Source organism: Somniosus microcephalus, chromosome 4 (assembly GCF_052327205.1).
Source record: "Somniosus microcephalus isolate GS21.2 chromosome 4, FLI_Smic_1.0, whole genome shotgun sequence".
Taxonomy (NCBI): Eukaryota; Metazoa; Chordata; class Chondrichthyes; order Squaliformes; family Somniosidae; genus Somniosus; species Somniosus microcephalus.
Genome location: NC_140990.1, coordinates 294353592 through 294365978, shown reverse-complemented (window position 1 = coordinate 294365978; position 12387 = coordinate 294353592). Strand labels below are relative to the sequence as shown.

Genomic DNA, 12387 nt, shown 5'->3' with positions numbered 1-12387 from the left:
AATATATAACTACCGGAGTGAGGAAAGTTCTCCCACAACAGCTACTTGTGCTGAGAGTCGTCCCCAACTTCTGATCTGCAAAGAGTTCTCGGAGGTTCAAGCAATGCATTATTTAAATGAATATTTCCCTCGAAATGGTAGACCACTCTGCGGGATAAACAACGCCTATCCGTGAAAACTAATGTTGGAAATAATGCAGTTTGGGTGGATTTTATTTTTTCCTAACGGGACTATTTATATATAACTCTTTTTTAAATGGTAAATGGTAGTTTGGGCTCCACGTTACAAACTGGAAATATTAAAACTTCTAGACTTGTCGTCCCTTTGTTTGCAAACTGAAAGCGTTCCGAGAGCATCCACCCTTCTCTTGAATTGCACCCTTGAGCGAAACTGTATGTGACTGCACGGTGTTACTCTGCCCTTAGCCACAGACCGCTGTGTGTCTAGAGACGGGAGGCAGAAAAGAGCTGAGCTTTAACAAATAAAATCACCCAAGACAATGCAGTGAGGCTGCGATAACCAGGGGGGAGTAGAAAGCCCGGGAGGAAAGGGCTGGGGTCTGCAGCCTGCATTGAGTGTTACTCCTTAAAATGACGTGAAGCCGAACGAATGTCTGATCACTCGGAACAGGAAATATTGAAATATTTTGTGGAGTTTCCGAGTGCTTCTCCTGGAATGGGGAAGATTATGGAACCAGCCTGTCAATTGGGAAATGGTGTTAACTTGACCGATTGAATCAATAGTGATTTTCCCCCCTCCCTCTCCCTCTCTGCATTTGCCGTCACCCTATTTACCTTTTAAAATTTCCATTCCAGCTGGTTGAGTCAGTACTTTCAGCACTTAAAGAGCAGAAGAACAAGAAGGTTTGCTGCAAGGGCTTTAACCACGCATCTCCGCCAAGCGCAGATTTACGGGCCTTCCCATATGTATATATTATTTCTATTTTACGGGCGGGGTGGCAAAGACTCAGCAGATCCGGTTAAACTGCAGAGCTCATAAATCATTGGAGTGGAGCCGAGGTGCGGGTGGAAGTGGAGAGTTGGAGAGCCTGTCGCGGTGAAGTGAGAGGCAGTTTCATTTTTTTGTATCTGATCAATTTCAGCCGACCACGTGGCGCGTGTCAGACCCAGTAAAGCACAACTGGGAATCAGCAACATCTCCGGGCTACAGGGAGCCAGTCGGATGTTCAAACTCACCAACCACACCTGAGTCCGGGGAGAGGGAAAAGGGAATAGAGAGGGGAAAAAAACTAACAAACTCTGTGAGCACCGAGTGCAAAATAAACTGTGCGGGACGTCTAAAATGTGCTAACGAACTTGTCCGATCGTGGAGAGGGGGAAAAGAAAGATTGAAACCCAGTGGGATTTTCAAATCTTCAATCACACTTAAGAGGCAGGACATTTCTCAAATTGGAAGTGACGGTAAGGCACGCGATTCCCATCGATTTAAACCCGCATTTAAGCAATTCCCCCATTGCTGTTAATGAATGTTTGAATTCAATTCGATCCATTCGAAGCCAAGAAATTCCGCGTTTCCTTTATTTTTATTTTATTTTATTTTTAAATCCGTTTCGCTATTCTTTCACGTTCTTCGATCTATTCTGTGCAGGGCCGTATACAGTGCTTGCTCCCTTTGCCCCAGTCCATCCCCAACACTGGATATATGCGAGAGCCAAGTGCGAGGCATCAATTCAGAGAAAGCAAGCCAGGATGAGGTACCCAGTCCATCCGCTCCGTCTCATTCTGCTGCCATGCCTTCTTCACACGGTGAGTGCTCTTTACACTTTTTTAATGAAAACTTTTAATTTATTAGTGTGGACCATCGTTCAGCACAAACAGCCCGAACCACGGGATAGGGAGGACACCGATCGATACTTTGAAGTTGTTGTTGGTGGGGTTTGTACAGATATCCCCCCCCCCCCCCTCATTGAATACTTCATTGTAACTGCAGCGCTCGCGGTCCCAGCTGGGCTGTAAAGCGATGATCTTCACTTGGGGCTGGTTCTCACAGAGGGGTAAGCGCAATGGTTTCACTGAATATATAGGGCAGAACACACATTATGGTTAATAACTTGGCGTGAATGGGCGAAAATGTGCTGGTGTATTTTAACATTTAACATACTGCAAACCATATAACGAGCAACTACTCGTGACTGCAAGGGTTTACTGGAAGTTAGATGTCAAATTCAGGTTACGGTGAAGGGTGCTCTCCCAATAAATCGCCAGTCTGTTTAATCATGGGCATTCCGATCTGTCTAAAGAAAATCATTGTCTGGAAAATTTTCGCGAACTTCTTTTCACTGCTTAAATCTAACCCCCAGAGACACCCTAGAATTCAATCGGCAAACGTGTTTTATTTTGTCCAAAGACACGGTCGCTGGTAATTCAGTAATACAACTTGCGGAGATTAAGCACTCTACTTAAGCAGTGGTCTCTGATGTTACAGCAAGGAGTTGATTGATTAGTTTTTGAGTAAGCTTATGTCAGAATCTAATCCGTTTTTGGATTGTGTCAGTGTTGTAATGTTTTCTACTGTGGTGCTTTATCATCGCAATGAATTACAGAGCTGCAGCCGTGAGATAAGACATTCAATGCTTCACACTATGCCCTTCCATTCAATAAGCCAGCCTTTTGTTCCATCCTCTTCCACATCAAAGTTTCAAATCAAATCGCGTTAAATTGTAAGGAGACTTTTACAGATACTGAGGCATTACAGACCAAAAAAAAAAGCCTGATTTAAAATATTTGCCTTTTGGATCATTTACATATGAGAAATAAATTGCATACAGATTTAAACCACGTCTAGTCCCAGAATACAGGCATCTGTCATTTTAATTCCAAGCAAGACAGGTACACTTTCAAGAGACAATCTGAAACTGCAGATATACTGCTGCCATTGCCTTGATGCTAAATGATTTTGAGTGCACATAAATGCAAAAGTGCCAGTAGAACTCATTAGCCCCAAAAATGCCACTTTGGAGGTCGTCTCACCGCGATTTGAATTGCTAAAGTGGACAATGTAAATGTAGCTCAACAGTTTTAAGTTTCTGTGTTACCGAACTCTAGCTTCTAATGAGTGCTAATGGTTGCAGGGGCTGTTTATACGCAGTCTTGTCTATTTATTTACTCTTTTTGCTTATACATTCATTAGTTCAAACCCCTACGTGTAATCTAAATTCTTGCTTTCAAGTCAAACCATTTAAAGAGATAGCCGCCGTGGTATATCTCAGGACATGTTATCATGTTATACAGAGAAGGGTGCAGTGACGCATATGGTCACGGCCCAGCACGCACGATGCTCCAATGCTCCAGCATAACAGTTGAAATGCAAAAACCTACATCATAAAAGTTCACAATGCAACCGATACAATGTCTGCCGCAAGGTAAACTTGCTGCATTGGTGTTGTAAAGGTTTTTTTCCCCAGAACAAGCAACACTTGCCTGTCTAAAAAGTCGCCTGTTCCTTTAAACTGGAAAGGCAGCTTCACCGAGAGCAACCAATTATACACTGAGAAAATCGCAAACTGTATTGAACAACCTGTCATGATGTTAGCACTTTGACTTTTGTTTATTCTTAGCAGTGCACCTGTGTCATGGGTGACATCAAAATGATGTCAGAAGGCTGCTGCTAATTCTCAAAATAGCCTAACACTGACATGCCCACACGCCCTCTCAAAAAAATGAATACAGAGCCTCTCCGATGAATACTTTGAACTGAGCAAGTTTGGTGAGTTAGAAGAAACTGTAATGGACATACTTTACTTGCCAGATTGAGGAGCGTCTGACAGAGACTGATGGTTGAATCATACTAGTTCAGAACCATACTTTCCATATCTTTAAAAACACACAACTAAAAAATGATCGAGTTGATGTACACCACCATGAGGCTGATTCCCACTTGGCTTCATCAAGTTCGCCCCAATCAAGCTGAGGTGTCCGCAGTGCCATCCACTCACAGTCACTGGCGGATAGATTTATAATGTTACTGAAATAGTTTCCATTTTGGGAGCATCCAGGTGAATCTAAACTGCATGTTGAATGAATATCCCAGCTGTCCATTCACTAAACAGCACAATAAACTGAGAAATTAGTTAATCTGTTACTGTGGTGATGCCATCCATATTTCCTATTCCCTCCCCCGCTATACATTTTTTCCTGTGATTTCTTCCCTTCTGAAGACAGCACCTCATGATGGGGTATGGTGGCACAGGAGGTAGTATCCTCCAGTACCTTACCCAAGTAACTAATTGATATGTGCAAATTTTATTAGGTGTTGGTGAGCTATTCAATCATAAGAAACATCACAGCCGAACCCAATCCTGTCCACACACATGAACCTCTGGACATGGCTGCTAGATAGTGATCAGGAACAGGTCCTATTTTTACCTTCTCCCTTTCCTTGTCCTTCCCCCACTTCCTCATCTAGGGAGACTGAGGACAACTGTGGCATACCAGTACCATCACAGTTCATAAGAACATAAGAAATAGGAGCAGAAGTAGGCCATACGGCCTCTCGCGCCTGCTCCACCATTCAATAAGATCATGGCCCATTCAATAAGATCATAGCTCAGATCAGCCAACTCAGCACTAACCAGGGAATGAGCAGAGGACCTTCCTGGTCTGTATGGTTTCACATCGCACTGTTCATTTACCCACACTGAGTCATTAGGGGAGCTAGACTATCTCTCTTCTATAATAATTGCAAACAATAAGAAAATATTCTTACTAAACTCTATCTCTGCAAATTTCCTTGAATAACTGCATGCTTTAACTGTCTATTTTTGATATACATTGTATACCATATCTGTTGCCACTGGGTATTTCTTCATGCTGTATTTGTCAACCTCAAGCTGCTATGAACAATTTTCTCTAGCCTGTGCTCAAATGCTGATATGTCTCTTGTTAGCGTGATAGTTGGATTGTGTGATATATGGTTGTGAATTTATTGGAAATTGAAGGCAACCTTACAGCCAATCATCTTTTAATCTTAAAATTTGGCATGATTCAATTACTATTTTTGCAAGATTAATGTTCAAAAAACAGAACCAATTAATCTAAATATGTAGTGAGCGTGCTGCTCAGTGGTCGTACACAGAGGTTGATATGCACGAGCACCAGAATATTGCATTACAAATCTACAATTTATCAATAAAATAAATACAGTTTAATATATTTTATTTTAATGATATACTTCATAAGAGAGTCCACATCCAAACTATTTAATGAATAATTACAAATCTAAGGGCTCAATTGCCTCATTTTTAAGGTCACGTGAGAACTGGTTTGGAATAAAATATAATGCAAAAATGTTTGCTTTTAATTTATTTGCATTTTGCAAAAAGCAGAACCAGAAAAAGGAGCAGTGATTAAAATATTAATGCACAGATTTGACCAACACAGTAATCTAAAGATGTGACCGACAGTCCTGACCAAATACTGTAACAAAGCACTCATTCAAGTGGAAAATTGCAGAATGTTACATTAATTTCAATATACTTCAATAGCAAAGTTGTAGCAGTTTGCCTCTATTTGTGGGCATAATGAAAAATGTGTTTTAAGGACTAGATTCTGAAAGATATCTGCAATGATACTTCGATAATAATTTCAACAACAATGAACTGAAAAGGTGGCTTGATATTCATAGGTTGTAGCACCCCGGGGACTGTTTTCAGATGAGGAAAAGTCACCAGCGAAAATGGACCTTGGTGCAAAAAGCCTAGATAATTGCATGCCTTTGAAGTAGTTCATTATGGATGTGTGGTATTTTACGTTTTGTGATAGAATTTTGCATTGCTGGTTATTTGTTATCTGTTGACTTCACAGCAGCAGCTCTGATACAAAACAATGAGAGGCACTAAGGCTGAGTGAAAAAGAGCATTTGGTACTGGTTTTTATAATAGTTGTCAGCCAATCAGAACCTTCCTTTAAGATTGCCTTTAAGCTAAGTCTGTAATCATTTCATTCAGGAATAATGACCATTTGTGGTGCAGCCTTATTTCAAAAACTGTGCCTTTACCTTTTGCTCCTAACAGCATTTTTTTTCCATTGTTAAATGCTTTGACCACTGATAATGAATAAAAATGAGGCCTTCTCTTAGAACCTTTCAAATTACTATAAAATGTTTTGGAATTGGGCTATTCAAAACATTGTCAACAGTAATCACTAAATAATGGCAAAAATGTCTGCAACCATTTCAAGGATGTTTTAAACAATTTCACTCCATTTCTATCTGATGCAGAGGAAGATGCAGCAGAATCTTCTCAATTTGTAAAAATATCTGGAAGTTAGTTTACAATTGTTCCAAAAAAAAATGCTATTTGAAAAAGCCTTCCTGAAAAGCAGTCAGGGAATTTTTAAGGTCAATGCTGTTTTTCATCATCAATAATCTAATCGCCAATAAGGAAAGGAAATCATAACAGAAATGAAGAATTAGCAAAGAGTTTTCAGAATAAAATCACAGCATAAATCATCTTCCTTGATCTCGTATAATTGTGATGACAAAATGATGGCAGATGTGACTGAATACAGCCTGCTTGCTTAACCCTGTTGATTTGTATCTCAGTGAATTTCCTTGTTTAATATGTATTGTGGCTGTTTTTTTCTTACCTTTTGTAGGTGAAGGCAAAATATTGCAATGCCAATTATTATAAATGACACCCACTGGATTTAAACAGCTGTGTTGTTATTGGACGTATATATTAGATATTTTTCTTTCTGGTACAGGATTTTCAATTGGTTTCTATTATATAAAATATTTTAATAACTTATGTGTTTAATGTTGAAAATAAATGATTAAATCTTTAGTAAATGGAAGGGATGTATCTTCATGTTTGTAAAATGATCTCTCACACTTAGTGTTACAGGAGTATTATCATACTGCATCCTGTGTCTCAGTTAACCTATCAAAAGTTTGAAATGTTCAAGTATTTTTGATGTCTCTGCATTCTCCTCAAGTCACGGAGCCTATATTTATCTATTTTTGTTAAATTATATGTTTCATATGCAGGGTACCACTTGTTTTAGTAATCCTTGATCGCAGACTCAATGGGCAGAATGGCCTCCTTCTGTGCTGTGCTATTCTATGATTCTAATTTCTATAACATTTTTAGTCTAATGTTAGGTATTTTGTGTAGATCTAGTGTGCCCCTTTATAAATACTGATTTAATTTGTAGACTCGTAAAAGTTGAAATAATCAGAATTTATTTTAAATCAGATCAATTCTCTGTTCAGATCAACATTTTAATATCTACATCCCCCAATAATACCAAATTGCCAATAAGTCGAATGCAATTCCTTTTGTTCTTTCTTAGACTTTATTGTGATATTTACTGACCTTACACAGGTTGTGCTTTCCTACAATCTTTACTTCTTTGGAGTTGACAGGTGACAAAGAATGGCATTGCAGTAGTCTGTTTGCATTCCTTTATTTTCAGCCTATATCCTACCACTCTAATAAATGCAATTGTCTTTTGTTATGTTGACTTAAAAATTGCAGACACTAATAACCTGAACAGGGATGTCCCAAAAAATATTTGTTCTGTTGAGTTGAGGCATCCAGGTTGAAGCAACTGGATATTAAATCTTTAAGCCACGAGGGACTATAACTGCCCTATAAAATGACAAAAAATGATCAGGACTCACAAGTGATTCCTACAACAGTACTCTTGAATTGGTGTTTCATTCCTAGTTATACTGGCATTAAACCCTCCCTGAATTTGGCAATTTTCACTTTGTGGTTAAACTCTCAGCCGTTCTATGGCAAAATGACAGTAGGCTTGCTCTGGTCTGAATTCCTCTTGTCTGTGACTGCATGCAACTAATTTTTTCGAGTTGAAACCTAGACATATTTGATTGCAAATATATTTGACGAGTAACTTTCACCAAAATGCAACTTTTATATCTACATTTAAAGGAGCCACTGAATAATGATTTCAAATCATTTCTAATGTGTTTGTCAGCTCATGATGTGATGATGTAATTAATGATTTAAAACTGCCCCATAAACATCCTTGCATCACTGTAATTATGTGTGCTTTTTCTGACTTTTGTCCCTCTTCAAAGTAGCAATGACCTCTACTTAATATACTTCTCAATTCTTTCTGACTCCCTGCATGAGATAGGATTCTGCCCTTTCCCCACTGTTCTTCACCCTCTTCTAAAGATGGTGCCTCATACTGGGTACAGTTCCATGGCAGCCTCACATATCTTGCTCAAGTGTCCATTCTTTATTTGTAAACCCAGAGGGCAGGATTTTCATTGTGCCGTGGAGTCGGGATTGGAGACGTGGGGGGTTTTAAAATCCCGAAATCAGGGGTCCCGATCCCTTCCCACACCCAAACCCACCTCCATGCCAGTTTCAAAGGAGGCAGGTACCCGCCCCGCACTGGGACCCGCCTACCCGAGGCGGGAAGGGATTAGTGCCAATTAACTGCCTGTTAACAGGTAGTTAACAGGCAGTTTTTAGCCTAATCCCTATTTTTAAGGTTGAAGTGTGGGATTCCCGACGGCTCCAAACCACGCCAAGTTAGAGGAGGCGGGCCGTCGGGTTGAAGGACTTGGAGGGGTCAAGATGTCACTGTTCAGGTGAGTGATGTGTACATGAGTGCAAAGGTAAGTGTGTTTTGTGTGTCTAAAGTGATTAAATAAGTTTTACATACCTTTTCTTACCTTTTCAGCCTCCCTTCTTTTAGGTTCCAGGAGTCCCTCATCTCACCGGCACAAAAAGCAGAATGGCTACGAACTGTCAAAAGTGACAGCCTGCAGCTTACTGTGCAGGAGAGATTTCTAACTGAGCCTGTGGAGAAGGACTTAGGTTAGAAGTAAGACTGTCAGTGTTTGACAGCTTCAAACAGCTGTGAAACACTGATATTTCATTTGTCAAAAGCTCTTGACAGATGAAATTTCAGTCTGTGACGTCACCCATTGCCGGGTGGCCCTTAATTGGCCCGCTGAGCCCGCTGGGTGGGCTCAACAAGGTCAATCAAGTTAAACTCGTGTGGATTGGCCGCATCTCGATGGAGGCAGTACTACAACCCCGAAAGTTGTAGTCCCGCCTCCAGCCCGACTCCTGAGTTAAATTCCTGCCCAGAGTGTCAGCAGGATTTTTGACCCTCAGTCACAATACAGCTGAACTTAATCATATAATTTGCTGATATCCACAGATGGACACATTTTCTAATAGAAAGTGGTCACTGGATAATGATCAGGAACAGGAACGCTGGCTGATTTTTCTTTCTACGCCTTTCCTAGTCTTGGGGCACTGAGACCGAGCGCAGTGCCCCCCATCTCAGTTCCAGCTGAGATCACCTAATACAGCACAGATCAGTTCATTTACCCCGTTGAAAAGTAGTAATTGTAGAGCTTCTTGTTTCAGATTTTAGCAAACATAATAGTAATTTTATTATAGTGTCTTTTAATTCTAATTATTAACAGTATTACATAGAATTCCATAGAATGTACAGTACAGAAACTGTCCAACTGGCCTACAGCAGTGTTTATGCTCCAGACAAGCCTCCTCCTATCTTAACCCTATAGTGTACAACTAAAGAAATAGTTTTCATGACATTAATTACTTAGACTAGAACAGCAACCATGCACCATCTTTCCTGATAAAACAAATTTAGAGTTTCAAAAGTTTGTATAATTCAGCAACATCTAGGTGATCCAATTAAAGGTATAATCAAACCTTGACTTTTTTTTCTAGTTGGCCAACAGAGCAGCCAGCTCCCAGTTGAATGCTACTGGATTCTGAAATCTATTTTTTTAATTACTGCACACACTGTTCACTTGCACGTAATGAGCATTGGGGGTGCAGTTCATATCGTTTAATAAGCTGCTACTTTAAAGCTTTGACAATAAAGCCATTTTGTACCACATGTTTTTAAATTGTGTTCAAATGACAGTTTAACATTTTGCAACATATTCCAAATATCTGAATGACTTTTTTTAAAGTCCAAATTTATCACTACATAATAGGTTAACATGAGTAACAATAATAAACCATTAAATCTGAAGTACTTTATAGCCAAAATTGGGTGGAACTAGCATGCTTTCTGTTTCAATGGTTGCTGTTTCTTTTACAATAATTGGTCATCTTTGTTTGAATTTGTGAATAAAGTTGTCTATTCATCTGAATATTTTCCCCTTAAATTTTCTCCCCTCACCTGAAGACATTGGACTCAATTTTAATAGCCCTGAGGAGGTGGGTTTGGAGGCGGGTTGGCAGCGAAAATCGGAAAAAATGGCTTCAGACTGCCAGCCCGCCTCTGTCCCGCTCCCACGCAATTTTCGTGAGTGTCGGGTCAGCCGCTCCCAAACTGACCCAACTGGAACCGGTGGGACAGATAGTTAAGGCAGTTAACAGCCTGTTAACTGCCTTGCTAATCCTATTTTGATAGTGATTTCCCATTTTCGTGCTTCTGGCTCCTGTTTCCCATCTTGTCAGAAACAAACCAGCTTCAAGGAGACGAGTTGCTGGAGGACATGATTTGCAGTAGTTGTACAGCACTTTAAAAGCACCCCTGAAACATGGCTGACATTCAAATGCAACAACTTTGCTGTTGGAGGTTTGGGATAAGATTTTGCACATCTACTGACCTTCTGACTGTTCAAGCTGACACCCATCTGCAGTATGACCTGAATGGAATAATTTCAGGCCACTTCAACTGTGCGCTTGCAAGCTTCTTGCCTCAAATGAAATCTATAGCAACGGGATGGGAAACATTTATGTCCTCTCATCATGGTCATCATAATCGGTGGAGCAGCACCCGCGTGGCTCAGTGCAGATCTTCCTCGGAAGAGGAGGAGGATGAGGAAGTTTGATGAAGAAGAAGAGGAGGAGGAGGATGAGGTGGTGCGCCTTGAGTGCCCTGTTGTGACCAATGCAGCATCCCTCCAGTTCGCTGCTGCCCGTCAAGCAGGGTATGCACACTGCCATGCCACATTCGCATAAGCTTACTCTTTAACCATAGGTAGCTACCTTATGGCTCTCTAATTGTAGGCGACACTTCTCCAATGTCATATATCATCTCTGCTATACCCAGTTATTTCCTAGCACTTTCACCATCAGCATTACAAATGCAAGTTGCCCTGAGCCCTCAATGCACATCTGCCATTTCGCAGAACACATAGGCCACACAATCAACTGTTTGCCATCATTTTTCTTTACGACAGTGACAAAAGGATCACAAAGCAAGTACAGGCAGAAAAATAATGACAAAACACCCATGTGAGTTCCCTTGTGACTATATGTGCTTAATCTTTCTCTTACGCATGTTTCTACGTGGTGCTACCCCTGTGGCTTCAGCAGATGTAGAGGCACCTTGCTGACTAGGATGCTGCGCCTGCTTAGATGCCTTTGGCGGGTGTCCTCTGGGTTTGGGAGCCTGGGAGGGCTCTTCAACAGTCTGCTCTTCCTGCGGCTGTGCAGGGGCTGAAACGGCCATCTCAATTGGCATTGCAAAGTGGGTCTCTAACTGAGGGCTCTGCAGTGGCATGGTTGTGTGAGTGCTTGGAGAGGAGCCCACACTTCCTTGTGGCCTGCCACCAACATCCCTCTCATGGGTCAGCCATACCTCAGTGCTAGCACGTGGCTGGAGAGCACCTTGCTGCACATCAAGGGGGTCATGAGGACCCGTATCTACACTGGCAGTCCTCATCACAAGGACGTCCATGAAGCTCTGGTCTCTCTGCTCAATAGCTGTCCATCGCTCCTCCAGAGATGACAATCTATTTTGAACAGTCACCATGTTTTCCTGACTCTGGCGACTTACTTCCTCCATGGTGGTAGCCACCCTATCCATGGAGTTTGCCATCTTATCCATGGAGGTACGTTCATGCGCCATTGCCTCCACCAAGGCAGTGCTGATGTTACAGATGGACTCCTCCATTCTCTCCACACTCGCACTTACCCTGAAGGCAAACCCTTCCAGAGACTCCTGCACTTGTTCCTGTATTTCCCGAACCGTTCTTTTTCTGGATGGCCCCAGAGGCACAGCGTCTGCATGCAGCTCAGCGGAGCTAGGAGATTGCTGCGACCTCCGCCAAGGATTCTCCACTGCTGTCGCTGTCTCCACCATCTGCTGATGCTCACTTGTGCGCTGTGGTAGACCAGGTGGCAACACTATAACATAGCATCACCACAGGAAAGGTGAGAGTTACTTACTAACATTATGCCGAGGCCCACAATCCCACCATCAATCTCGCTATATACAGCAACATCTCTGAGCTGACGATCTGCAAAAATAGACAAAAAAGAGAGTAGCACATCTGTTAATGGCTTCAGGTCAAGTCTCACCTATCAAGTCTCATTCATTTGCAGTGAGTCTCAATCATTTCGGTTTGAACAGGTAATCTATTTTGATGTATCTAACACTGAAAAATAAACAC

At 41.4% G+C, this 12387-nt stretch overlaps 1 protein-coding gene across 1 annotated transcript in view; it reads left to right on the top strand.

The window, feature by feature from the left end:
- Positions 1-249: 249 nt before the first annotated feature.
- Positions 250-12387, top strand: part of nxph2a (neurexophilin 2a) — a 177280-nt gene continuing 165142 nt past the window's right edge. The window contains exons 1-2 of the mRNA XM_085986652.1: positions 250-1421; positions 1609-1766. Of these exons, the coding sequence (XP_085842778.1) occupies positions 1710-1766 (57 nt within the window). The 5' untranslated portion in view covers positions 250-1421; positions 1609-1709. The remainder of the gene's footprint in view (positions 1422-1608; positions 1767-12387) is intronic.